At 38.6% G+C, this 23,086-nt stretch overlaps 2 protein-coding genes across 5 annotated transcripts; one reads left to right on the top strand and one right to left on the bottom strand.

Annotated features, from left to right (window-relative positions):
* The first annotated feature begins 584 nt into the window (after positions 1-584).
* LOC139979406 (zinc finger protein 330-like) lies at positions 585-11,051 on the top strand. Of its 4 annotated transcripts, none has more exons than XM_071990172.1 (11): positions 585-733; positions 3,145-3,285; positions 3,742-3,761; positions 4,378-4,448; positions 4,893-4,972; positions 5,582-5,708; positions 6,358-6,462; positions 7,416-7,462; positions 9,083-9,200; positions 9,904-10,026; positions 10,809-11,051. In XM_071990172.1, exons 2-11 carry the CDS (start codon positions 3,166-3,168, stop codon positions 10,982-10,984), a joined length of 987 nt encoding a protein of 328 aa, XP_071846273.1. In that variant the 5' UTR covers positions 585-733; positions 3,145-3,165; the 3' UTR covers positions 10,985-11,051. The 4 variants fall into 4 exon arrangements, with proteins under 4 accessions (XP_071846273.1, XP_071846274.1, XP_071846272.1 ...); XM_071990173.1 differs by having other exon boundaries at positions 642-785; XM_071990171.1 differs by having other exon boundaries at positions 692-921.
* A 1,281-nt stretch (positions 11,052-12,332) lies between these two features.
* On the bottom strand, positions 12,333-21,607 carry LOC139979405 (uncharacterized). The gene is made up of 11 exons (XM_071990170.1): positions 21,053-21,607; positions 20,345-20,465; positions 19,834-20,007; positions 19,533-19,664; positions 18,556-18,699; positions 16,423-17,025; positions 15,500-16,177; positions 14,742-15,008; positions 13,925-14,127; positions 12,801-12,929; positions 12,333-12,492 (listed from the first exon to the last, which is right to left on the bottom strand). Exons 1-11 carry the CDS (start codon positions 21,404-21,406, stop codon positions 12,352-12,354), a joined length of 2,946 nt encoding a protein of 981 aa, XP_071846271.1. The 5' UTR covers positions 21,407-21,607; the 3' UTR covers positions 12,333-12,351.
* Positions 21,608-23,086: the final 1,479 nt, after the last annotated feature.

Raw genomic sequence — 23,086 nt, forward strand, 5'->3', positions numbered from 1 at the left:
TGGATACCGGCCGCCAGTGATTTATATTAGGAGGCGTTTAATCGCCGTAAATTTTTTTCGCCACAACGCCTACAATGAAGGGTTTAACATATTAAATGTTGGGGGTGCTGTCAGTGGTTATACTTCTTCTTGGCAGGAGGTCTGTAATGGTCTGTCATATGTACCTTATTGCTCGTTGCTTGCTTAACGACCTTGATGCAGATAGGGTAGAGATATTGGAAGGCTGCAGCCAGGGGAAATTAAGGATTACTAGCTTATTCACGTCTTTGGTAACTTAGTTTTGGTGGTAGATGGATTGTTCAGTCGTAAGAAATTCTTTTCCGGGGGGTTTTGAACGAATGGAATAATTTACATGAGTCGGTTGTCCTCTCTGAAGTGTTATTACGTCACATGATTGTTTGAGGAATTGAACTGTTGTCCGTACTGATCATGCCATTATATTCTACGTAATTATAAGAAACTAAAGCATTTCAGCAATTGTATATATATATATTTTTCTTTCATTCCTGTTTTGTTTTTAAACAAGGTACTTTAAAAGCACAGAAGATCCTAAAGTTGTACACACACAATACATTTATTGTTACGTGGTCCACAGTCTAAATGGATGTTGGGAGCGCTGCGGATATTTTATTTTTTGTTGTTAGGTATGGTAAGTAAGTGATCAATGAGATGTTTCCTCTATGCTTCCGTAGAAAAAACACGACTGCAAAATCCACCGTGTGGAAAAGAACAAGTAAGACTTCGTTCATCAATATTTAATGAAGAATATGTTTGATAATAACACGGTAATTCAAGAAAGTGGTTTGGTTTGGCTTTCGTGTTTTGCGTGGTGTCAAGCTAGTCCGCTACGTTCTACCCGACTTTTATTTATAGCTTCAGGACAAGTCTTAGTCAATTGTCTGATTACACTTTAAATTGAATGTGAGTACCGATTTCGCGAAAAGGCTGTACACTACAGATTTAGGCTAGACCTAGTCTGATGTATGAGGCCTAGCCTACGTTGAAATGTCGCATTTGAAAAAATGACATTAAACCTTAAATGAATACCATTACCCATTCGCTACATATTTCGTCCAATTGTTCTAGAAATGGCCAAATTTGGTCAAATCTACATGTCCTTACTACATTGCTACTATAGGCTAGTTATAATTTCACACTCACAGGCCTAAACGTAGGCTAAGTTAGGTGATTAACAGAGGACACCTCATACTAGTCATACAGAGTAAAATAGATTGTGAACTTACAGTATTGAAATTATTATCCATGCTTCATAGTAGGCTTGCACAGTAAACCGGTTTTAGTACCGAAACCGTTTTTTTCCGACCAAATTTCGGTACTATTTTTTATTTTAAGAAAACCGAAAAAACCGGAAAAACCGAAATGTGAATTGCAAATACTGGAAAAAAAAAGTTTGTTGACTTTGGTTTCTCCTTTTTACTGTTCTTTTTGCAATATGAAAGTAAATTGCAACAAGAGAAAGCTTTTCTGATAGACGACATTGTCAGCCACGATTCGCACATGCCATAACCAGTGCTTGAGGGTGGATAGCTAGGCCTAACATTAGGCTATGCAGCCCATATATGCGTGCATCAGTTAGGTACCTTGTAGTATTGAACTGACCTTGGTGGCCAACGTTAGTAGTTGTGAGAAGTACACACTCAAATGACGAGATGCAGTTCCAAATAAATTGTTACATCCAAAGTGTTTGTCCTCTTTGTGTTGTTCTTACTATTTAACTTCAATTTAATAGTAGAGGATATGGAGAAAATCTTTTCAAACACATTGATCACAGTTCGTGTTCAAAAAATGAACGTTAAAACTTGAAAGGTTCATTGTGCAATCCACAATACAATACGACATGTACAGTCGCAAGGGGGTGGGGGCTCTGCGAGTTTAACAACTAAGATGTAACAAGTAACATTAGAACAATCACGGGGGGGGGGGCTCTGAGTTTAACAACTAAGATGCAACAAGTAACTTTAGAACAATCGCGGGGGGAATGGGGGGGGGGGGTTGAGTTTAACAACTACAGTAAGATGCAACAAGTACCATTAGAACAATCACAGTCCATTATTCACAAGAGATACCTGGCGTCAGGCTTGAGTCAAGGAATACTAAAGGAGTAAAAATGTTGCATACATGGCTGAAAATTACAGATGTTGCTGTTGTGACAATTCTCCTTTGTACGCTAATGGATTTTATTTTATTTGTAATTTTCCTTTAAACCTTTTTTTTTACCAGTTATCAGACAAGGCGTCTCTCAGTTGGTTTTTCGTTTACGTTGATGAACACATGTTTCCAACTTAAAGGTTAACAATTTACAATCTTTGCCGACCTAATCCCACTTTTGCCAGCGATATTTTTCAACTTGTACTTGAAAGTGTAGACGGTAAATTCTCTTCACTCCTTGAAGAGAAATTTATTTTACCGCCAAGATACCACCCGCGAACATGGCTAGAGCCTCGTGCAAATTAGGTACCTTCATTGGACCAATCATATTGTAAAACATTTTTTTTTTAAGATCTCCAATTGGTCATAATGGGGTTTAGGCTTGGCCCTCATCTCCGAAAATATAACATATAATATAACATGACCGTGATATTTTTTTCTGAACACGAATTTGAACTTCGTGAAGTACAGTAAACACAAGACAAACGATACGTGTACGTGTTGTTAAAACTTTAAGAAAAAATTTCACTAACACATTTCTTTTCGACATATTTACTTCAGTTTAGTTAACGTGGGTTATAAAATGAGAGTCATGAAGGCAGTAACATTTCTTGAATTTATTATTCTTATTTTTAACAATTTACTGCGAACGAACAGACTTGAACCCGCTGTTGATAAAGCTTCAAAAATACGCATCTTAGCGATCGAGATTTGGATGTTTTCAATGCAATTCAGGAGGGGGAAAAAACCGGTTTTTGAGCCAGATTCGGTTTTTTGCTAGAGAAAAACCGGTTGTAAGTTTTCACGAAACCGTGCAAGCTTACTTCATAGTAAGATTAAGAAATGTTTCAAAATACTTTTGGTTAAGCCTAAAGAGAGTACATGCAAGATTTTCCCCTTGCATAAGTTTTCACTACTAGGTCCCACAGTAAGCCATAGATAACAATTAACAGAGCAACTTCACTTCTCACACAGGGTTAACACATAACTATTAAAATGCCGAAAAAGAAGACAGGAGCTCGGAAGAAGGCTGAGAAGCAAAGAATAAGACAGAAAGAGATTCGTTTGGCGGGCGAAGGCAAAAGCATAGTCGATTGGCCATGCAATTATATCATGGTAAGGCAATTTTTGCAACAACCCTCTCAATAAGTAGATCAGGTTATATTCATTACATTACAACAATACTTTGTATATCAAATCACCTTACATTTTTCAAATCACCTTACATTTTTTTGTGAATTCTGTCCACACCATAAATTCTAATATATTGATATTGTTAATAATGAAAATAATCCATCCAACTTCTTATATTTGCAAAGTGCCTAGATCGGGGAATGATTATAGTGTTCAAATTTTGGGCAGTAGTTTGGAGGGTTTTATTGCAATACAGCATTACTGGATTATTTTTAATTGTCCAAATTAGGTGCTGTTAATTAGCCTAATCACATAATGCTTTCATACTATATAGATCATTATACCCAAATTGTTAAAATGCCAAAATACATCTCTCGTCTCATGTTTCAGACATAGAGGTTAAATGTTGTTTTGCTTTTTCATTTCTTTTTCAAACAGGAATGTGAAAAGTGTAAAAGGTAAGTTCCATCATGTCTCCCAGTTACAGACTCGCATTTGAATGTGTCCCTCCTTTTTTGGGGGGGGGGGTCCATATTTAAAGCAAGCTACAGAGATACAACAAATATTAGGATATTGCCAAACTGCTTGTCTACTCAACAGTTAACTATTTTTGACATTTCCTTCCTAGCAGGATCATTGTCACAGGCACACTCAAAGAGTAAAAAAGTTTAAAAAATATGGATCCACAGGTTAATTTGTGAAAGGTGAACAAAGATGAAGTGATGGAATCATATGATTGGAAACAAAACTGTGATAAGGAATTTAAGCTCACATACATCTCAAGCAAATCACACAGAGTATAATTCAATAGGAGTAATTTTGAAGAATTGAAGTTTTTAAATAAGAAGCATGCTGTTGCTTTGCACAATATTTACAAATTATTTCTGTATACAAATATGTGATGCAAAGTTGTGGCATGCATTGGTTGCATCCTTCCCTTTCAATCCAAAGTACTGTATGTATAGTCATCCCCAAAAATGAAGTGCTGAAGTTGAGATCAATTTTGTATGTGAGAACTGATGATTACTCTCACTAGTCATCTTGACTAACCACCCTTTCTTTTATAACCCTCAGGAAACAGAAAAACAGGGCAGCTTGTTACTTTTGTGCTAATGTACAGAAAACAATCGTCTGTGGACATTGTGGTAAGGATTTTGTGACTCAAAGCTAGTATATCACCTTTAATAACTACTTTGCTTTGAACGTTTTTTTTCACCATTTTGTAAATCGCTTTCAGAAAGTAAAATTTTGTTTCCGTTTGCCTGTTTAGAGAATTTTGTGCCCTGGAAATGGATGTGTACAGTCTCACAGTTTGCTGTAACACCATTATTATGAATGTTGATTATGTTCACTATAATGAAAAGTATCGTTTTAAGATCTTGTTTAGTATGACTGCAATGTCTATGATATTATTATAAGTTGTTCAGTTAACAATGGCTTTACTGCTTTGCAAAGTACATCTTTTAAGAGTGGAATCCTTTTGTGCTCAAGTTTATATACATGGCAGGAGAAGTTTTTACGTTGTACTGTTCTGGTCACAGGATCTGTTGTATCCCATTTCTAAGTATTTCATCTTTTCCTCTTGCCAGGTAAGATGAAGTGCATGATGAAGTCTGGTGACTGTGTAGTGAAACATCCTGGACAGTACACCACAGGCATGGGGATGGTGGTAAGATTAACACAAAGAATACTGGCATTTTTCACACTGAAAACCAGTGCCAACATCGTTAGGTCAATAGGTCAAGTTAAGGGCTTTCGATATTTGAAATTCAAGGTACGCAAAATCCACCTCCGTCACAGAAAACAAACATAGTAATCAATGTAAAATGTAAACAGTTAGAAGCACAGGTGGCTCAATGATGTCATATTTGGACTTGTCCAAGTCTTCACCTTATGTGTAACGGAACATTAAACCTGGCATATCTAATGGATGGAATAACATTTTTGTCTTAACTGTTTGGGAAATGTGTTCAGGAGAATTATCATTATCACTTCAAGCAACAGTGATGGTTGGGATTGTCTCTTCTATAATCTAACTGTCTTAACTGACTTAAGCAATTGTGAACTAAACTGAAGCATAACCATCACATAAGCATCCATCTCAGAGCTCCTATTTTCAGTCAGGTAGATTCAGATATCATCTTCCAGTTGTTTATTAAAGTGCCCTAAGTGGCAGAGATCAAAGAATTTCTCTGAAAGCATTTACTTAATCTAGACAGTTTAACTTCATTTTCACTTTCATCACAACATGACTTTTCTTTGTGGGTTTTCGTGACAGGGTGCCATATGTGACTTTTGCGAAGCATTCATCTGCCATGGAAGGAAGTGTCTGTCAACTCATGCCTGCGAATGTCCACTAGCCGATGCTGACTGCATTGAATGTGAAAGAGATGTATGGTCACATGGTAAAGATAAACTTTTAGTTAACAATTAATTTTCCTTCCCTCCCCCAGTTTTGTTTCCTTTTGTTGATCTAGTTTTCAATGTTGAAGTGAGTAGGATAACTCTAAATGCTAAGTTGAACATTTTTTCCCCAGTGTTCTTCAAAATTTGAAGGGGTAATAACAAGTGTTGATTATATTAAGCTAAAACTACACCACCCTATGCTAACATAATTCGGCTGCCATGACTAAACTTATACTTATACATGCTGCAGTTTTAACATTTTTAACCTCATTGTACGATTATACAACAAAAACTCTATTTGATAACGTACAGTATCTAGAATGGTGTCCTCTTGTTGCATTTGGCATTTTTCCACTCAAGAGCACAGGTAGATTGATATTACTGTCAATGGAGTATGCAAAGTCAACCTCCAAGGATAGGCTTCATTGCCCAAGAGGTCTCATATTTTGGGACATTATCTAAAATCACACAAACTTGTTTGTGGAAATGATCGATGAAGCAGACATATTTTACTAGTACACTTTACTAGTACTGGTACTCAGAATTCAGCTGTTGTGAGGTCATCGTTGCTTCCTTACTTTCTTTCTTAAAAGAAATGTTTGTCATCATTTAGCACCTTTCCTTTGCCTTTTCTATTTTCAATGTAAGGTGGACGTTTATTCAAGTGCTCATTTTGCAATGGGTTTCTATGTGAGGATGACCAGTTTGAGCATCAAGCGAGTTGCCAAACTTTGGAAGGAGAAAGTTATAAGTGTAAGTGATTTCTGGTTTAATCCTTGTTAGTTACTATTCACTTTTGTCACACTAAACTGTTGGTGAGTACCTTGTTGTAGTAAGCCTGTTGTCATGATTATTTGAATAACATTTGTTGGTTACTTAATAATAAAATCGCTATTGTTAAATTCTACTCTCTCTAATAACAGAGTAGCGAGATGTTACTTGGGAGTAGTAACACAGTTCTTCATAAACTACCCTTATGTAGTATCATTGTTGTTACTACTACACAATGTAGTAACACCATTATTAGTTATCATCCTCTGCAATAATACAGTTGTTAGTTACTAATTACCTCTGTGAGTTGTTGCTTAGAGCAGTAGTAACACAGTTGTTTATAAAATACTCCATGCAGTTACACTGGTTACTACTACACAATGTAGTAACACCATTATTAGTTATCATCCTCTGCAATAATACAGTTGTTAGTTACTAATTACCTCTGTGAGTTGTTGCTTAGAGCAGTAGTAACACAGTTGTTTATAAAATACTCCATGCAGTTACACTGGTTACTACTACACAATGTAGTAACACCATTATTAGTTATTATCTTCTGCAATGATACAATTGTTAGTTACTAACTACCCCTGCGAGTTGTTGCTTGGAGCAGTAACACTGGTTACTACTACACAATGTAGTAACACCGTTATTAGTTACTACCCTATGCAATAACTCAGTTGTAAGTTGCTACATCATGATATAACACTGTTGTTTGGCAGGTGTGTCCATTCTGTCAAACGGTTTCTCGAAACCATTAAACCATTTCTGTCTAGAAATCCCTTGCCACATTTATGCTCTCCCAGGCTTCTAGTCATATAGGTTATATGTTTGTTATGTTACAAAGTAACCGGACAAAGTCTCTGGACATTATACATGTCTTCATGTCTATTTCGTTTACAAATGTGTTCTTTTATTATTTTCCTGCTTTCTAGGTGGTTCTTGTAACAAACTAGGACAGTTTTCTTGCCTGAAATGTAAGGTAAGTTCTGTCCCTTACTTTTGTGCAGGTTTGTTTCTGATTTTGAACTATTGTATTGCACATGTACTTCTTTATAACATGAATGTGTTGGGGCCTGCAGCCGACTGTACATCACCAAGGATGCTTGCTGGTGATGTTCATATTCTATCATAATACAACAGAACCCCGATTATCCGAATCCCTGTTCATCCGAACCCCCAATATTCCAGACCGGCAAACCGTTCATTAATAAAAAGTCTGGAGGCCTAGTGTTATTGATCCCAAGTACTATACCGTACTCATATTATGTACAACCTCCATTAGGCTAGCGCTTGTGTGCCTAGTATGCTAGCTATGGCCTTGTGATACCGGATATTAGCAACTGACACCTTTTATACTCCCCACAAAGATTTATACACCAGTTAAAATTCTAGCTGCAGGAAAAGCTTTTCATGAAAGTGTCGTGTGCAAAGGCTTACTGTATGAGTAGCAATTACATATTACGATCTTCACACTACATTACATTGCCGGGATTATTTACGTCGCAAGTGTTTGCATCATTTTTACATTTTTTTATTTTCAGAAATCCCCTTAACACAAATACTTTATGACATTTTGCTTTTTTTTCTGAATACAATCGTCAAATAATCAATTCACAAACATGGAGAATAATGATCATTTAGAATGCTTAATGTTGCATAACATAGGTGTCTTATAGTCGAAAATTAGTTTATTGATTTTCCTGAACTACCTTCGGTCCCAACCATATCAGATAATAGGGTTGTACTGTATGTGCTATCGTAGTGGTCATATGCAGGTATCTAGCTAGCCAATATCTATTCTTACATTAATATAATAATACTATGGAATAGAAGTATTGCCAGCTCTGAAGAAGGTATCTGATTATAAGAAAAACAGATATTTTTGGTAGCAGATTATGATGATAGCAGATGATGCAGATGGGTGATCATCAGGTATCAGATTATGTAGGTAGCAGAAGATGTAGGTAGCAGATTATGTAGGTAGCAGAAGATGTAGGTAGCAGATTATGTAGGTAGCAGAAGATGTAGGTAACAGATCATGTAGGTAACAGTTCATATAGGTAGCTGAATAGGTAGATAGCTGGCCATATAGGTAGCAGAAGATGTAGGTAACAGATCATGTAGGTAACAGTTCATATTGGTAGTTGAATAGGTAGATAGCTGGCCATATAGGTAGCTGAATATGTAAATAGCTGGCCATGTAGGTAGCTAAATAGGTAGATAGCTGGCCATATAGGTAGCTGAATAGGTAGATTGCTAACCATATAGGTAGCTGAATATGTAGATAGCTGGCCATATAGGTTGCATATCACTTTTACGATTGGTGTTCATGCATACTTTATGTTCAACGAAATATGTTATGTTATCCACTGTGTTGTGTCAGTCCCTCTCTCAGACACATTTGCCCTAAAGTTATACATCATCAGTCTTTTGCTGACATCACTAGAGTTGAAACTCATATTTTTCATAAAATATAAAGTGTTTCACATTACAGGCCATGTAAGTATTAAACTCAATTATTTTCAAGTATTGGGAACTTGGCACAGGTTTAGTGCTATCAATATTGTACTAACTGCTGCATTTATGTTGCTCTTAACAGAGTTGCTATTGTGATGACCACGTCCGAAGGAAAGGCTTCAAGTATGTCCGAGGGGATCCTCTCACCTGCCCAAAGTGTAGTTTCCAGTTGCAGAACACAAAGGATCTTAGCATGTCTGGTATGTATCATCCAATGAGTTGGAGCTCCCACTAGACTCTAGTATTAGCTATTCAAAAGATCTTAGTAAGGGTAGGATGTTTCAAGTATGTGTGGTATGTATCATCCAATGAGTTTGGAGCCTACTAGACTACTGTTAGCTATGCAAATGATCTTAGTGTGTGTGGGATGTATCATCCAATGAGTTTGGAGCCCACTAGACACTAGTGTTAGCTATGCAAAGGATCTAAGTATACATGTGTGGGATGTCCCTAGCAGTACTATTACAACATCATGAATCCAAGTACAGATTTGTGTTAATTCTATATTTATTACAATGTTACTTTTCTGTAGTAAATGCAGAATCTAAACTGTTGAAACCCTTAACATAACCTAAGGATGACATTGGTTGCAGGGTCAACTCTGTTAACATTCTACATTGAAATATTATGAAAAAGCATAAATGAGAGAAAGTTTCTGATGTTAGGAGCAATCAAATCTGACGAATCAACAAAATGACACCCCCCTCCCACCCGACGCGACATTACAGCTAGGGTAATCACCCAAAAGGAACTGTTTGGGAGAGTCTTTCAGCGCAGAGATCTGGATCCTATCAGGTAAAGTTGATGGATGGGTTTGAGTCTCCTCGAAGAGACGGTTGCTGCAAAATGCAGTCAGTATACGGTAGTAATAAATGTTTCTCGGATGTTGTTTCCTTTCATCAGTCAAGAAGTTTACTTACGGCAGACAGCAGCATGATGACGATGACGATGACGATTCCGGAGGGGCAGGTGGATATGCAGCCTATTGGGAGAACCAAGGTGCAGGTGCAGGCTTTTCTGGCTTTGGTAAGTGGAATGCTGCCACCATTATATGACTCAAGAAGTGTTTCTACAGACCTCTTTATGTGACGCAATACTTCACTTGGCGTCCTGAAATATTAGGGTTGAGGAATTGGAAAAAAAATGGGCACTTTGAAATATTAGGGTTGAGAAATGCCAAAAAACAGGGCATCCTGAAATATTAGGGTTGAGGAATTGCAAAAAAAACAGGGCATATTGAAATATTAGGGTTGCGGAATGCCAAAAACAGGGCATATTGAACAAGTTTTCACCCCAGCATCCCCTCCTTCATAACTAATCGAACCAATAATGTTCTGAAATGTTCTGACATGACGTATAATAAAGATGATAGGATTTAGAAATCGCATACAGAATCCAATGAAATGATTAATGTTTCAAAAATGTCCAGACTTGACATTTCTCAATAAAAGTGTTCGGAACGTAGAGAATGGGCCGTTCTGAAACGACATCCGTTGTTATTTCAGCACCATATTTTCATTATGATGATTTCAGTATTAATACTATGGTTTTGTTATAATGACTGCTCTGTTATGAAGTCAATATTCCTGTGGCATCTAACTTTTAGACTTCCCTTTATGCACACTCTAACACTGTTATGTTCAGTACCATCAAGTTTTGTGGAACACTGATGTTTATAATGGCATGATTTTCTCAGCTTTTCTTTAGAGTCAATGTTGAGAGTTTACTAGATCTGGTATTGTTATAAAGTCACGTTTATTGTGTCTCCTACCAAGTTAACATTTGTTTCTACTTAATTCCATTTAAAGGCATGGGAGCGGCATACTATAATAGAGATGATGACGACGATGATGATGATGATGACAGCGACGATGATGAAGATGACGATGATGATGAAGAAAGTGATGGGAGCGAAGAGAACAAGGAGAAGTTTTCAGATGTGTTTAGTGGACTAAAGCTCAATCCTGTCTATGCAGATGGTTGATGATGGCCACCACTAATGAAAGCTGGAATATAATTTCTCTGCTGTTCTCCCTCCCCCCTCCCCCAACTCCCTCCCCCTCCCCCCCCCACACTCAAGTGAATCAGACTTGTGTCTTTGACAATTGACACTGTATGCTTTCACTAAAGAGGTGGTCTCTCTCTTGTATCAAAGAGGAAATTTGGTTGAGGGTCACATCTGTATAACTTTGGAGGTATAAAAATAGCGGGAACAAATCTTAAGTTAAGTATTTTGTAATACTGTATGTTAACATGAATCATTTGTATAACATCAGGTATGTTATTTGGCAAATATCAGAGATTTTGAGAATATGTGTCCCACCCCTCCCCCCCCCCTTCTCTCTCTCTCTACACCCCCATGACCCTGTGTGGTCACAAGAGTATTTGTTTGCATAATATGGCCAAGCTGCAGGCCTAGAATATCACAATTCTAGTCACCTGACAAAAACTGCCAGTTCATGACTAAACTAAACTGGCCAAACTCAAGTTCTCACTCATATTTGGACTGCATTATAACACACATCAGTTTTTAAAACAGGCTTATCAGAGCAATCCAATAATATTTGCTGATAATAAGCAGTAATACTAGATTTACGCTATTTACAAAGATCACACTGATTATTTGACTGATGGTTATCGACAGTCTTACCGTGCATATATGTTTGTGATGTCTACTGGCAGAAAAATGCCTTAATATTTTCATCTTTTCTACTGGCAGATGGAAAAATCCTCTAAATTACCCAAGTTTAGAGGCCTGATTTTAGCTGTGTTACCCTTATTTGATTGGTTTTTGGATGATAATCATGAAAACAGAATTTTCTTCAAAGCAAACATGTGTATTTATCTGTTATTTTTATAAGTTCTTGGAAACAAAAGGTCATAAATTATATTTAAAGTAAAGGAACTGTTTTATTCTAATTTATACATCATTAATTAACATTTTTAAGAGTGTCAACCACACAGGTGCATTAAGTAGAATATTACCAAACAGGTTCATTTAGTCTTGAATACCTGACTGGTGCAATCAGTTATAAATACCTGACCAGTGCATCAGATCAGCCTTCCAGCTAGATTTGCTAGACACCTTCTCAAACTTACTTTTTATTAAGCTTCTTTATCTTTTAATGTCACTTAAAAGCAGACTTGTTTTAAATTAAATATAGATATCACACCATTCAGTGTGTGTCACATAAACTTTCTCTTCTATACTCATTTACGAACAGTTAAAAAAAACGTTTTCTTGGCAATCCATGTCTCACAGTGTACAATTTTAATTCCAATGTATAGAAGAATTAAAATATTTCCCTTTGAAGATTCTTGACACATTATTCCTACGCCAGTCGAATGTGTTTAGTTTGCACATCCATGGACATCTAACAAAATTCCAGGAAACCGGTCATAAGAATCCACAAATATTTCGAGATATTGAAGCTCGACCACGTTACCCAGCACATGTTCAGTTTTGGTCCATAAATCTTTTACAGTGAAGATCTGTTGAGATTGAAAAAAACAAAAACAGATTGGACTGCTGCATCATGTCCATACTCGATGCCGGCCATCGTAACTTTATGCAAGTACAAAGCATGAGTTGATAACACCCTAAACCCCCCCCACCCCTCCCCCTACCTTCACCTACCAACAAAGTGACCACGTATTTCATGTTAGACTTAATGAGGACTTATGATTTCAGCAAGTTACACACTCTGGGCAGAGGGTGGGGAGGGACCCTTGGAACATTCTATGGGGTTGTCATAGGTAATTCTACACTCATAAAGCCAGTGAATAATATTCATATTTACCCTCGCTTCCAGACTGGAGGATTTGATAAATATCAGTTCGTCGTCTTCAAACACTTTGTAGGCGACTCGGAAGGAAGTTGTACCCGTCATGGCATCAATGCCCTCCACAAACATCCCGGATGTTAGCAACTGTGAAAAGAATTGACGAATGGGTCGGATTTCATATCCTTTCTTTATTCTATAAATTTCTTCCAAAGGGTGGAACCCCCCAAGTTCCTCCCTGTCATTAAGTATACTTATGTTATACCTTCATCATACCTGGAAACGTCAGATTCTTATCCCTTTCACCAATTTAATTGAAATTCGTAAACAATATTGCTCCTTGAATACAGAAAAGTGTCCTTCAAGTCCACTGGTTACAATGCAATGTAGTTGGTTAACAGCGTCAATTATAAATAATTGCTGACCAGCAGTGGCGTAGGAAGGTACTTTTGAGTGGGGGGGCTGAAGACTGATGGCCGGCCTGGGGGAGGGGTCTAAGGGGAGGGGTGTCCCCCTCCCCCTTGGATTTTTTTGCATTTCCAGGTGGCCTCAGATGCAATTTGGTGCAATATAGCACACTTCAACTCTCACTCCATTTTGTAAAGAATTTTGCATTTTCACCTGGCCTTAAATGCAATTTGGTGCTCCAAATGAGATTTTTTTCTCATTTGGAAATGAAAAAGTGGTTTTCTGACTTGCGGAGCGGGGGGGGGGAATGATACTTCCGCCCCCCCCCCCCCCCATATTTTTCACTGGGGGGCTGGCGCCCCCAACCCCCCCGGTTCCTACGCCCTTGCTGACCAGTGATTTTACCTGTCTTTGTTCGTTCGTTTTCGTGACCAATTGTGAAACGATTTTATTTTCTGCTACTGACTGCTTAAGTGCCCGGTCAGTAGTGCATGATATGGGTATTTGTATCTAACCCACCACTAACCATGGAATTTCTCCACCTTTACTTTTTACTTTAAAAAGTAAAAAAAAGGAACTTTTGCAAAGACTTCAGTGTCCCAGACGGCAATTTTCGACTATTTTATAATAAAAAAATAAATTTTAAATAACGACTTGTCGAATTCACGTAATCTTCCTCAGGGAAATCTCTTTAAATAGATTCCAGGCCTTAGATATTTAAATTTCAAAATTACCTTTGTCACAGGCCGTACTTCCCCAAGATCAACGCTGACGTCAAAAGATAACTGTTGGCCGAGATTCGTGAAATTCTGAAGATAAGTTGTTGTGTTGTCATTAAATCCACCGAACCATGTTTCATATTCATGGTGTCCTTCGTTAAAATGCATTGGTGTCCCCCGCATACTCGTATTATCGAGGTTAAAGGGCATGTCGCAATCTGAAATTATTAGTTATAGAATTGGAAAGAATTAAACATTCATATGTAATTTGAATCGTGCTTCGTAATATTAACGTCAACTGGTTCTTGTTGCATTTGACCTTCCCACCACCTCCCCCTTCCTCCTGTCGAAACGACATCGGCATTAAACAGCTTTTGAATTGTTAACGTCACCATAGTTACATGTACTGCATTTTCTTTCCGACACCCATCCTCAACCTATAAAATCAGGTTTTCAATATTTCTGCATATATAAGAAGTATATTTGCAAATTAATTTTATGGCTATAATTCCAAGTGTGTTACAACTTTCCCTCCCCCAACCCCACCCCTGTAAAAACAACGCAGATCAAAACTAGCCACGGCATGACCATATGATCCTCCAGATGATCAATCGGCTCGCCTTACGACCCTAGCTGCCTGCCCATGGCTCGCCAATTGAGACACGAAAACCTGCGGTATACTGCTGTCGAAATATATTTCGTGCCCTTCTTGCAGATATCGACGGAAAATTTTCCTTTCTGTAACACGACTTTAATCTCAACAAAAGTTCAAACAATAAAAATATAGGATAAGAAAAAGAGGATGCCCTGAGATACGGTTATGATAACCCACCTGAGAAGTAAACAGATTGGGCATCGAGACCACCACACGGGTAGTTGTTATCGCCACATCTCGTTGAACAAGACTGAAAGAGAGCAGTGTCGTCTGCGTAAACATTCCCGCATGCGCATTCTGCTTTCGAAGACTGAACAGCTGCATATCTGTAACCAATATCGCGGCAAAAACGTGTACAATTCTCCGGGTTAATTTCCATCGTTGTATTAGCAATAAACTCATTCAGAGAACCTTCATAGTAACATCCGACTAACTTGCCTCTCGCTGCAGACAGAAAAGTGGGAAAACAGGTATCACATAAAAAGTGCGCTGACGTCATATGATGCTTGACGATTGCCCAAGGGCGTACAATGCACACTGTCAACCTAAGTAGCCTAGCTCTGTCCATGAAAATAGATTAATTTGCTCGAATGACGAGAACAAAAATCGAGCATCCAATGTCCAGGCTAGGTTAATAAATTGCGAAGCATTACATTTGAATCATATTTTCGAGCCGGAAGAGGCATGTAGTAGTTTTCTCTCATCTTCCGGAATACATGGGTGGTTGAAGCAATTATATATGTATATGCCATATCAACACTGTACCTTCTTCTCTGGTTATAGCTTCATCCCATCTCTTTCGGGGAATGGTGAGGAAAGAATAAAGGAGTGTAGACATTGATATCCTTGAAAACTCGGAAATATTCACTTCCCGTTGATACAATGTTTTGAAAAGTGAAGAAGGCCGATAAATTAGAAATAAGAGGTAATCTTACCTATTGGACAAAGAAAACGTATTTTGTAGTCCTGACAATTCTTGACAACTGCATCTATTCGCCACCCGAACGTGATGTAGGATTCATTCACTTGTACATTTTCTAGTCTAGACACTGTGACATTTCTACACTCCATACTTAACAAGTCATCAGGGTGCACTGTGCTGTAGTGTGCTGTAGAGCTTGTGGTAGAATCGAAAGTAATAGATGGCGGCGAGGTTTGGCCCTCGTAAGTTTGGCCTTCGTTAGTTGCCTCCGTTGCTATGTTGGAAGTTTGGTTGTACATCTGGAAGGTATGTGGTACCGTTCCATTTTCAAAGGAGGCGGCGGCAGTGGTCGTGTCAAATTCTTGCTTAGTAAAAGTACAGTTGAGTTCAGTGAGGTTCGCTTCCGTTTGGACGTCCACGATACGGTAATTTGTGACTTCAAAAGTCACATTAACATAATAGGTTTGCATTTCCGCAGTACAATTAAATCCTTCATCCACAGAGCACGGAGTCTCAAAAATGTCCCCTAATTGTTCATTTGTCATCTCAGTAATGAAGTCTCTACACTGAACGTCCGTTGGTTCGTCACAGATCCACGGTTCGGCTGCCCTGATTTCCTCTGGATCCTCATAGTCGTTGCCGTCCACAAACGGGTAATGATTGTTGTACCAAGCAGTCCAGTGGCTAATATCTGTTTAGAAATTATTAGGATAAATCATGTAAATTGAGCATATATTTTATTTGATATTATGGGAGTTCCTTTAAACATGTGTATTGTCTCGACAGTCGTAAGCTACGGAAGCTGAAAGGGCCATCAACATAAAAAATTATCTACAAAATTTACTGAAAAATGTTAACTTATTGGGGCAAACTTTCCTTATGTTGATGGCATTTCAAAGCTTCCGTAGTAAACAAATGAGGGAAATGTTGCCTTACCATGAGGGTTGATCTGGTAAACGGAAATGGTAGAGTCACCTCCACAGACCAGACCATCCCCACCGGGGCACGGAGCATTGCATCCACTAGACGATCGTTCCAAATCACGGAGGGTATCCTGGCAAAGACAATAACTGGCGTTGAATAACCAGGCGTACAGGTACCCGCGGTCCTCACAACCGCTGATGCAGTCAGCAACCGTTAGGGTGAGATGTGGCGGTTCCGTAGGCGGTTCGGCGGTGGTCTGGGAATTGGTGGTAGTAGGATGTTGAGTGGTTATATCCTCAGTGGTAGGCGGTCCTTCGGTAGTGGTGGCGACATCATCATTTCTCATGGTACTCTGATTTTCATTTACGCTATTGGTAACGTTATCGTTATACGTATTGTTTGAAGTGGTTTGTTTTGCGTTCTGCAGTGTCGTGTGTTCGTCAGCCTGCACCGTTGTACGGTGAGTCGTTTGCTCTGACGTCGTTGTCTGATCCATTGTCGTAAGAACTGTGGTCATGGACGCAGTCGTGTGTACCGAATCGCTCATCTCTGTCGGTGCGATGATTAACAGCGCCTTAGACACATTCCCAGTAAAGCATCCTTGATAAAAGGTACCTGAAATAATGAGTAACAATAGAATATTTAATATGTCAGTAAACGACTTACGAATTTGCCGCTGTTCTTGAGCTGAACGCTCCTTCTCTCCGTAACACGGATGGCAACGGATAAGAACCAATTGGTGTCAGGGAGGAATGCAGTATCATGGGCAGCGAAAGAGGATCATCGGGTGAGGGGGGGGGTGGTACAAACTTCGAAGGGCAGTGGCATATGAGCAATAGCACCCGTTAAAAGCGACCCAACGAAATGGACCCCTGTGCATGCTGTACCACAAATTCAAATATTTGGATTGGGGGGCGGGGTATGGGGGGGGGGGGGTGAAAGACGCTTTAAATTACTTTTTCTTTCCATTCAGCCTCTGAAGAAGATCCTACGGAAGCTTAAAAGTTTTTTGACAACTTTTTTTCTGCAAAATGTTCTGGCCTTCTTCCATCATGTTGCATTCCATATTTATCTACCATACTTTACTATACGTATGAATCATCTACCGCGCATATACGATTAAACATTTTGCAGAAAATGTTAAATTGGCCACATGTGATAAGTTGTCAATTAAACATTTTGAAAAACATTGTTCAGTTACTCAATTGGAATGAGATGAACAATTTTACATTTTCCAGAAAAAAATGTTGAATTGACGAGATCTGATAAGTTGTCAATTCAATATTGAAGAAAATTGTTCAATTACTCAGATGGAATGAAGTGAATAATTACACATTTTCCAGAAAAATGTTGAATTGACGACATATTATAAGTGGTCAATTGAACATTTTGCAGAAAATTGTTCAATTGCTCAGTTACAGCAACTGAGCAATCCAACATTTCTCTGATTTTGATAAGATATTATCTTGTTATTTAAACAGTTTACTGAAAAATGTTGACTTATTGGGGCAAAGTTTTCTTATATTGATGGCACTTTTAAGCTTCCGTAAGATCCTGCTAGGATCGAAACGTCAAGCCAACTTACTTTTACACATTTTTTCATCTTATAATTTTCAACCAAAGGGCCCTTTCATATTACAGTTTACCGAATTATAAAAATGGGAAAATGCAAAGGATACTTTTCATTGACCAAAGTGACAATTTTCAGGATATTTTCACAAAACTGAGGTGGTATGTTCCCTATTCCTCCTGGCTTCACCGCCCCTGTGCGGCGTGTGAATGAACAGAGTGTCTCGACATATAAAGGAATGACTCAGTTTCAACTAACCGTGATATTAGTTTAGAAAAACCGCCCTTTAAACTACTGTAAAATTGTGAAATAATAATATAACAAAAACAGAACAAAGAAAAAGGAAATGGGCTTATTCCACGAAACCCCCAAGCAAACAAAATAATAGTTATTATAGCGTAAAAAAATGTTAGTGACTCAAGCGTGATATGTTCTCTACCAACTTTGTTAATAATCTGTACGGCATATGTTTCATGATATGTTATATTCAGTAGTTAAATTTCTAATGAAATCTAATCATAATAATGAAATCGTAAAAAATCAACGTTCTACATGTTGTTTTAACGTGGATATACCTGTTGCATAGACGGACACGTATTTGTTGACGTCACCACATGTCTGGTTCTCATTTCCCGGGCAGGAAGTCGAACATTCTAATTCGTCCGGTATCTTTGGTAGCGGATCATGTCGTCTGCATTTGCATTCGTCATTTTGAATGGCTAAAGGTAGGCAAACACGTGAAATTTATTCAATATCTGGATATGAATATTCATGACAACATCAGGCGACTGAGTTAATGGAAGATAATAAATACATACATGAGTGATATATGTGTTAACTATTTGTGCTTTTCCGCAGGCTATCCTCTGTTATGAAATAAACCGCCTACAGTAAATGGAGTTACGAATATCGTAACCGTTTTCTCCATGGTTGAATCTTAAATATAATAATTTAGACTTTGCTTTTAGAATAAAATTTCTATTGATTTTTATTACATTACAAATTTTCGTTAAGCTTGATGTAATATTTAATTGATTACTTATTGGTGTGGCACCAGTTAGGTTGTATCCATTATTTAGCTATAACTGTTTCATTTTCGTTGGTCACCTTTGCTAAGCAACTGATCACATGGAAGTGTGTATCACGCGCGTAACCAGCCTTCGTGGTGTGAGGGGGAGGGTAAAATTGTTGTCCCCAGTTTAAGTCTAGGAGCCAGGTGAAAAAAGTTTAATAACCGAATGCATTAATATAGGACTTTTCTACCATCGGTTACAAACTGGAATTTTAGGGGGTTGGGGTTGCACAACGTATTGCTGAAGTCCGTTCTGGAGGGGGGGGGGTATATGGGGAGGGATTTTGCCCCCACCCTCCTCAATAGAATATGTCACATACCTGTAGCTTTAGTTGGTTTTATTGAATGTTACTTGGGTCATAGTGGTTAGTTTATACCAATGACTCATGGCAGTATTCGCTAGCTCTTCCGTGAAAGCTTCATGAGTATTACAACAAAAGGGAAAACAGAGAAATATTTTGATTTTATCTATGAACTTACCAGCGTATTGATAACCAAGATTGGAGCATTGATCAACGCAAAGGTCGAGAGTCATGTTGATGGTTGTTAAAACAGACTGTAAGCCTTTGGAATCAAAATCTGATTGGTGGAAGCATCCCATGTATGGATAAACTGAATGAGTGGAAGAATATGAAACACCAAAAAAACTTAGTCGTGTTATTTTGCAGAGACTTTTGTCTGAATCTGTTTCCTGGAAATAGAAAGTACAAAACGGCGGCCGTTAGTACTACTTATAGGTTCGAGACCTGAAAGTTTAACACAGGTTAATGGTGCAACTGACCTTGACAATTTCTGGTTGAACATGTCTTGACGCCAGTATTCGGACCCACGCAGTCAGCACCGGCCCCAACTCGGACTGGGTTGGTACAGTTACGGTAACGCGTGGCCATACAAACCTCGTTACAATCAGTCCAAGGACCCCAAGGAGTGAAGCCGCCATCGACAGGAATCAACTCTGAAATCAGATCAATCGATCAAGTCATATAGCTGGTATTTCACCTCGTAAAGTGGTGGGGCCGTTAGTTTGTGTTTTTTCTTTCTGGGGGGGGGGAGGGGGGAGGACAAATGTGGTGGGTGACTTATGCATATTTAGAAAAATTGTTTCGGTAAAAATTCGTTATACGGTGGTATTTCCATATCAAAATATTTCTTGTAAACATTGTTTTTTTTATATCATTTGGGAAACTTGGGAAATGACGTAAGAAAAAATCATATAATCTTCTAAATACATGCCTTACGATTGCATCCTTGAGTATGTTATATTTATGTTTCTATTATAGATTTACACTTACTGTCACAGAATCTTCCATAGTAACCCTCGGGACATTCACATACGAAGCCATTAGGGGAGCACTCCTCTACGCAGACGTTTCCTTCGCTACAGTATGACTCTTCACATGGATGTATTTCACCCTATCAGGCAAGATACAATTTTAATCATGAAAAAGACAGGAATAAAACGAAATAGTAGCAAGTACTGTTTTGAGTTTTGTAACAAGTAATTTACGTCACAATGATTGGGTCGATGATAAGGTCAGAAAGGATGTGATATATAGTACGATTTTTACACATCTCTGAAGAGCGCCCACTCTAAGCCTTCCTTGTGTACATTACAATATATGCTTAATAGTTATAACATATGAAGCTTCATAGGATGAATGAATGTCGAACTAGGGATTTTATCCAAGACGAGTTGTCAACCATTGTGTCAAGTACGTACGATGAATAAATCCTACGATTGACTAAATATAATCAATGGTTCCCCCATATTTCTACCACCTCCTTGGCTTGTCTCCACTCCTCACCAGCCCCGAAAAATATCTGTGGGCTGTCAAAAGTAGTTTTCTAGGCCTGCGGTAGTTTTCAAAGCATATTGCGGTAACTGCGTCCCTTAGCTAAGAAGACACTTAGCTGGGCCGGGTGTCGGCGCTATGTGTACCTGTCCTTTGTCATTAAGCATACAGTGACGGTTAACCCGTCTCAGTTGTAAGGAGACTTACCACCTGGACCGGGTCGGAGCTATCTGCATAAGTGTACCCGTCCTTTGCCATAAGATTTTCGATGGCGCTGACGTCATGTAAGAAACATGTCTTATTCTCAGTAATGTACTCATACGAAACACATCTCGTATCTTCTAGACAATGTATACTACAGAGAGACTGCGTAAATGCCGTATGTTCCGCCACTGGTGTCGCGTTAACACCACAGTCGGGGAAACGACCGAGTTCCATGAATCCAGTCCTCCATGTTGCTGTACGTTGTATGCCTCCATAGACGCACGAAATGTAGATTATCATTACAGAGATGAATACAACTGTAATCTGAGGTTTCCCTTCACAAATTAAAAACGCCATAGTTAATGAGAAAGAACGAAAATTCTATTTTATCACAGTTGTCCTCAAGGTTATTTGCGAAAAGACTCGTTTCTACAGGGTACCATGGAAAGTAGTTTTCTTGAATTTTACTCTCTCGCTTACATGATCATGCATATGGTTCTACGAAGCTATCTCTCCTTTGAGGGGGGAACAGAAAGAGAAAACGTCTGCTTTCATGTCAGGAGGTGTTCCTCAAGCTTTTATTGATTTGCACTCTGATCAATAGTTGTTAATAATAGAGAATACCTAAAAGCTGGCAATGAGGTGTTCGATCGATGCAAGGGGGGCTCTGTTGGGCTAGCTGCCCACTATGAAGTAAAAAGAACACATCCCTTATAACAATAGAAAGCAGTACCCGTACAGACAGTGGATATATGAATATAACTGTACGGTAATAGTAATGTTAGGTAATTAAGAACTACTTCGCGTACAAACCTGTGCCTCCTACAGAATTTCCCGGGTCGGTGCGTGAGAGGGGTAAATGCAAGCTATGCATGTTGGAGGGAGACGGGAGCGAGAGTATGCTAGTGGCGTGCTCAAAGGGGAGAGGGACGGAGGCGGGGAGGGGAGGGGGTGGGAGGGGATGCAAGTATTTTTTGGTAAAACCTTGCGTTTAGGGCTACTTATAGAGACCTAGTTTATAGTCTTAATATGCCACAGCATGCTTCAGTAACGTCTAGTTTGTTTTAGTTTTTTTTAATTTAATTTTGATCTTTCTAAGGGAGGTACCCGAAACCCCCTTGCACATGAGACAGCTTCAATTACAACAAGGCAGCACCCCTCCTTTATAAAATACTTGATTCGTTTCTGGTCCTTCTAAAAAAGGTTCAGGCCCATACCTAAATCTGTAGGGGATATTTTGAATTTGCTCCTCCCCAACCTTTGAAATCCTGTGCACGCCACTGGGCTTTGCTTATACTCTTGATCGAGAAGATAATAACGCGTTGATAACATGCTATAAGTCTATAACATACCATTACAGCAAGAGGCCGACGCAGTGTTAATCAACTTTTCAGAAATGTCCTTTCTATTTGCACTCAACTTTCTCAATGGTTATATGCACATGAGCAAAAAACGGAGGGAAAACATGTGCTTGTAGAGAGTATGTGGGAATTGTAGCGAACGAGAGGCAAATCCTGGCGGATTAATAGCGCCCGGGCCCGGTTTCTGCGCATTTTCGTTTATGGAGCAGACACCACTAAAAGTCTACTTTAATGCACATATTACTAGTTATAACGGTTACATCTCTATGTTCCGACGTCTCTATGTTCTGACGTCTCTATGTTCCGACGTCTCTATATTCCGACGTCTCTATGTTCCGACGTCTCTATGTTCCGACGTCTCTATGTTCCGACAAATTGTTTGGACTCTAATTTTTTTTGACCAAAATTTTTTCGGACCCATTTTTTTGTGACCCAATTTTTTTCGGACCCCATTCTTTTTGGACCCAATTTTTTTGGACCAACATTTTTAAGGATCCAATTTTTTTTCGGGCCCAATTTTTGTTCACCCCAATTTTTTATGGACCCAATTTTTTTGAACCTTAATTTTTTGGACCCGATTTTTGGGGACCCATTTTTTTATCGGACCTTATTTTTTGGGACCTAATTTTGGGTCACAAAAGAATGGGGTCCGAAAAAAGTTGGGTCCCAAAAAGTT

The sequence above is a fragment of the Apostichopus japonicus genome, chromosome 14 (genome assembly GCF_037975245.1).
Source record: "Apostichopus japonicus isolate 1M-3 chromosome 14, ASM3797524v1, whole genome shotgun sequence".
In the NCBI taxonomy this organism is placed as follows: Eukaryota; Metazoa; Echinodermata; class Holothuroidea; order Aspidochirotida; family Stichopodidae; genus Apostichopus; species Apostichopus japonicus.

Excerpts from the sequence above, each read along its gene's own strand:
- LOC139979406 (XM_071990172.1), top strand. The coding sequence starts at position 3,166 with ATGCCGAAAAAGAAGACAGGAGCTCGGAAGAAGGCTGAGAAGCAAAGA. Across the intron at positions 4,449-4,892 it reads AATCGTCTGTGGACATTGTG|GTAAGATGAAGTGCATGATG; the intron begins GTAAGGATTTTG and ends TCCTCTTGCCAG. Across the intron at positions 10,027-10,808 it reads TGCAGGCTTTTCTGGCTTTG|GCATGGGAGCGGCATACTAT; the intron begins GTAAGTGGAATG and ends TTCCATTTAAAG.
- LOC139979405 (XM_071990170.1), bottom strand. The coding sequence starts at position 21,406 with ATGGCGTTTTTAATTTGTGAAGGGAAACCTCAGATTACAGTTGTATTC. Across the intron at positions 17,026-18,555 it reads CGTGTCCGTCTATGCAACAG|GTACCTTTTATCAAGGATGC; the intron begins GTATATCCACGT and ends TCATTATTTCAG. Across the intron at positions 14,128-14,741 it reads CCAATCTGTTTACTTCTCAG|ATTGCGACATGCCCTTTAAC; the intron begins GTGGGTTATCAT and ends TAATAATTTCAG.